Here is a 5022-nt window from a genome sequence, read left to right as displayed (position 1 = left end):
AACGAAAAAAAAAATTAAAAGAGTTGATGATACTTTTCTAGTGGGAAAAATAAATTGCTCTATTCCCAACAATAAATTTGCAACTACACAAGAAATTCTTACTACAACTTTTTGAGAAAATCTAAATTTGAAGGTAAACTGAGTTTTATTGTTGGATGTGCAAACAAAAGTGGATCATTCTCACCAAATTGTCCTACCAGTCAGTTACATTGCTGCATAATATCCGAATTTGTAGTTCAATGGATACGTGATGGATTTGAAGTAATTACAACTCAGAAGCTAAGGTAATAATGGATCAAACTGTATAACCTTATCAAAATACTAAAATATATTTTTAAGTTTTTATAAGTTATTATATTTTTATAATATTTAATAATAATAATTTCATTTTATAATATTTAATAATAATAATTCCATTTTATATTTTAAGGTCAAAAAAATGGTGCAGGACTGGACGAAGCTGAAAAGCTTAAGCAAAAGAAGCAACCATAAAGAAACTTTATAGAAAATATGAAAAAGGTTTTCTGGATTGGAGGAAACACAAAATAAATATGATTGAAAAATAGGGAAAGATAGGTTGAGAAACCAAAATGACAAAGAGGAAGACTTAGCTTTTCTTAAAGACCAGTTAGAGGAAAGGATAGGAAAGTTTGGTGGATTAGATAAGAGATTTCAATACTCATTGAAAAGAAAGTATAAATTTAAATGTAGTTATAATAAATTAAACAATGTATCTGATACTGATTCTGAAAATTCATTAAGTTCTTTTAATATCAATAAAAGCAATTCAACTGGTAGTGAATTTGAAATTGAGCCATATATTGATCTTACAAATTCAACCAAAAAGTCAACCTACCCAAGAATATCTTGCACTGTACTGCTCACACAGCAGTTAGAGAGGGTTTAACTCCACATCAACATACAGCAATTCTTAGCAGTATTATTTTCAATTCTGGATGATGCATGTCTGAGTTTGTATGCTCTAAATCTTCATCATACAGAGCAGCAGAGAGTGCTGTGTTAATGGGTGCAGATGAAATCAGAGATCATATAAAAAGCATTTCTAAATCTTCAAATTCTCTGATAACAATTCATTTTGATGGAAAAATTGTGAAAGAACTTACTGAAAGAAAACGGTTTTCGAAAGATAGGTTAGCTGTTCTTGCTAGGATTAAAGGACAAGCTGAGTTACTTGGAATTCCAGCAATTGACTCAAGTTCTGGAGAACACCAAAAAGAAGCTATAGAAAAACTTATTTTTAACTTTGGGTTAGAGGATAAAGTTCAGTGTCTTTACTTTGGCACTACTAGCACTAACACAGGTAAAGCAAAAGGAGCTTGTATCAGAATCATTGTGCACTTACAGCGCTCTATGTTATTAACTTCATGTCGACACCATATTTTTGAGTGTCATGTTACCCATTTTTGGGAGCTTTATTCAAGCAGTGATTCTTCAGGACCAAAAAATAAATTATTTAAAATTCTAAAGAATCATTGGAATGATCATGATACTGAAAATCAAGATTTAAAAAGATTATCAACTCCTATTGATTCCAGGATTAATGAAGAATGGTTGAGTGCTATTCAATTTTACCGATATATAATTAGCACTAAAGTTTTTAAGAAGGTGAGTAATAATAGCTTTATAAATTAATTCAATAAAATCTAATTATCCCTTCCTATTTTCAAAAAATAGTATAGTAAAGTAGTACTTCACTTATAATTTTCCAGTTTTACAATTTTATCAATAAAGTACGAAATCATTTTGTGTACTTAGGAAAAAAATTTGTTTAGGATGGAAAGTTTCGTAAAGATTATCAGGAATTGGCTAAACTTACATTGATGGTACTGTCACAGTTTTAAACATTACAATCGTGGAGCTGTTCATCATGCCAGATTCATGGGGAAAAGTTTATTTTACCTAAAACTGTTTCTACTTATGGAAAAAATCCCTGAAGAGAGCAGGAAATCACTAAAATGACAAGAATGAAGAGAGCAGGAAATCACTGAAATGACAAAGTTCCTTTCCACTTTTACACTGAATGGTTTTTTAGAGCTAAGTTTAGCTGCTCCGACGCAGGTACACGGTCTGCATAATTGTTTTAAAATAAAGATATCATTTTAAATAAATACAAAAAATTGGTATATTATTTATTTTTAGATTAAACATTAAAAAATCTAAGCTGTAACTATTAGGATATGAAAGCATACTGGCAGATGAAAAGGTTTGAGGAATCGAATAAAGCTGGAGCTCAAGCTGTTTCTAAATCTAAAATCCAACATACTTAGTACCTTGACCCATATTTAGTCATTATAGCAATTGCGGATCAGGATATAAAGAATGTGGTAACATAGCTAAGAGACTATTTTATCTAAAACGACCTCCTATAGAGGAGTTTTCCTTAGAAAGACAGATGTTGGATAAAGACATTCTAATGAGCTTAAACTTTTCAGGATGAGCCTCCCAGTTTAGTTCCACTAGTTACAGAGAAGTCCTGGCTTGAATTTGAAATGCTTGGTCATGGGAAAGCTGAGGTTCAATCGATGAAGCTTCCTTCAGATTATTTTAAATGATTTCTATCAAGAATTTGAAACAGCCATCATGAATCTTGATGTTGTGAATGATTGTTCAGAAAGAACAGTCAAATTAGTTCAACAACTTGTTAATAAAGTACATTCAGAAGAAAAAAAGCAAGATACATTTCTTTTTACTTATGTGTACAAGTTAAATCGAAATGGTTGAAAAAAGTTGGATCATGCCATAGCTGCACTTAATAGTATTGTTTATTATCTACTTTTTGATCCAATTTATTTATGAAACACTTGTAAATTTTTGGGTTTTGTTTTGTATTGGTAAAGTTTTTTTTTATTATTGTATTCAAACAATTATTTATTGTTTTTAAAAAAACATTTTATGTTTTGATGATTTTCAATGTTTTATCATTCTTCTGAAAGTTACTTAAAAAAGTATTTATGAAAAGACCCCCTTAAGCTTAAGTTGTATAACTCATTACCAAGTTATTTGATAGTTTATTTTTTAAATTGGTTGAGATTTAAGGGTTTCACAAGCGGAATAAAGTTTTCCTAAAAACAGAGCAAAAATTGACCCTTTTGCCCTCTGTTGGGACCTTTCCGATGTTCAAAAAAGTTTTTGTAAAAAATTTTAAGTACTAAATTGGGGTCAGGGCAAATCATAAGCTAGGGCTCTTTGCAAATTTTTGACATGACCGATTTTTGAACAAACCTAATATATATATATATATATATATATATATATATATATATATATATATATATATATATATATATATATATATATATATATATATATATATATATATATATATATATATATATATTAATATAAGAGGTTTTGCACTTTTATATAAATATTTAAATTTTATATTAGAAATCTTGATGATGAAGCTATTCAATGTTTGAAAGATTTTTCTTTGATTTCACAATCAACTTTGCAGGTTAGTTTTATTTTCCAATGTTTAACAATAAATGTATATATCTTTTGTTTGAAATATGAATTAGATTTTAAAGATTTTTTCTGTAAAATGTGAAAACTTTAAATAAAAAATGTTAAATGGTAACACTGGTTATGATGTCTATTTATTAAGAAAAAGATTTATCGCCACACATGAAAAAAGTGTTAATTATTTGTTATTTTTGTCAAAAAAAAAATTCAGTGTATTTTTTTTACATAATTTTTTTCAAAAAGAAACTCATCAAAAACAAAATATCTTTCTGATTGCAGTTTTGGGACTAATTAATTCTTACTAATTAGTTAGGTTTTTTTTTTATCAATTTTTTATGTAAGATTTTAAGTTTGTTATATATATATATATATATATATATATATATATATATATATATATATATATATATATATATATATATATATATATATATATATATATATATTAACACACACACACACACACACACACACACACACACACACACACACACACACACACACACACACACACACACACACACACACACACACACATAGAAACAAAAATTTAGTGTACTGATGCCCCCAGAAGCTTCAGTACAAACATCAACTATTTTATAGCCTGCTGCGGCAAAGTAATGGTGCTACGTTGACTGAGTTTTGGGAAGGAGCAGCAATCTTTTCTTCCATTATTTTTAGTTTTTTCTTTTTTTTTACTGAAAAAGTCATGCTATAAAGATAACTAAAACTAGTGAGTATTTGCTGATCTATGTACACTATAGCAGATACATTTTTTGTATTTTTTACTTTAGGCTGAATTTCTTTTGCTGTTATTATTTGATCAAGTTTTACCGAATTCAAAGTTTCAAATACGAACTTGTGTTGTTTGAAGTTTTTCTTTTTTTGTTGTTTTTTTTTTTTTTAGCAGAATTATATTTATGTGTCAACATTTTTAATTTTATAACAATGTTTGCGTTTTTTGATGTTATCTATCAGTTACATTTTTTCATTTCTTGCAGTTTTGTGTTTTTCCGTAATAACATTACACATATGACTGAAATTAAAATTATTAGTTTTGATTTATTACCCAGTTTCTTTTTAAATTTCAATCTGTTTTTTAATATTACTACTAATATTTTCAAGTTTCACCCTAGTTAGTTTATTCTTTTTTTTCATATGGTTTTAGGTAGTTTTTTGTAATATTTAAATTCTTTACATTGATTGTAATTTATTCTTCAAATTTGAAAAACGTTAAATGTTATATAGGAATATATATTGCTATTATAGGAACTTATTATTTTTTATTATTATTTATATTAATATTTATATATTTCTATTATTTTCTACAAGTTTTCAATTAATAAAAAATGTTTGAAAAATTCTGCTTTTTTTTATGTGGCTCATAATAGATTTCAAGATGGTTATTAGGTTGATATTTGTAAAGATGAAGATGTTGTTAGGTTGATATTTGTGGAGATGATAGAGTAGATAAAAATAATTGTTTAATTTTTTTTTTTAACTTTGGTTCCTCACTTTAACAAAACATTTTTTGAGAAA

General features: G+C 27.1%; 1 protein-coding gene across 9 annotated transcripts in view; it reads left to right on the top strand.

The window, feature by feature from the left end:
• The window catches only part of LOC101236927 (uncharacterized), a 44614-nt gene extending 40133 nt beyond the window's left edge, over window positions 1-4481 (top strand). For all 9 annotated transcript variants that reach the window (XM_065787598.1, XM_065787593.1, XM_065787590.1 and 6 more), the window contains 2 exons: window positions 3409-3475; window positions 4278-4481. In XM_065787598.1, coding sequence (XP_065643670.1) covers window positions 3409-3475; window positions 4278-4355 — 145 coding nt within the window. In that variant the 3' untranslated portion in view covers window positions 4356-4481. The remainder of the gene's footprint in view (window positions 1-3408; window positions 3476-4277) is intronic.
• Window positions 4482-5022: the final 541 nt, after the last annotated feature.

This window comes from Hydra vulgaris, chromosome 01 (genome assembly GCF_038396675.1).
Source record: "Hydra vulgaris chromosome 01, alternate assembly HydraT2T_AEP".
Lineage (NCBI taxonomy): Eukaryota > Metazoa > Cnidaria > Hydrozoa > Anthoathecata > Hydridae > Hydra > Hydra vulgaris.
The sequence above is the reverse complement of the archived record's forward strand: the minus strand, read 5'-3'. Positions and strand labels throughout refer to the sequence as shown.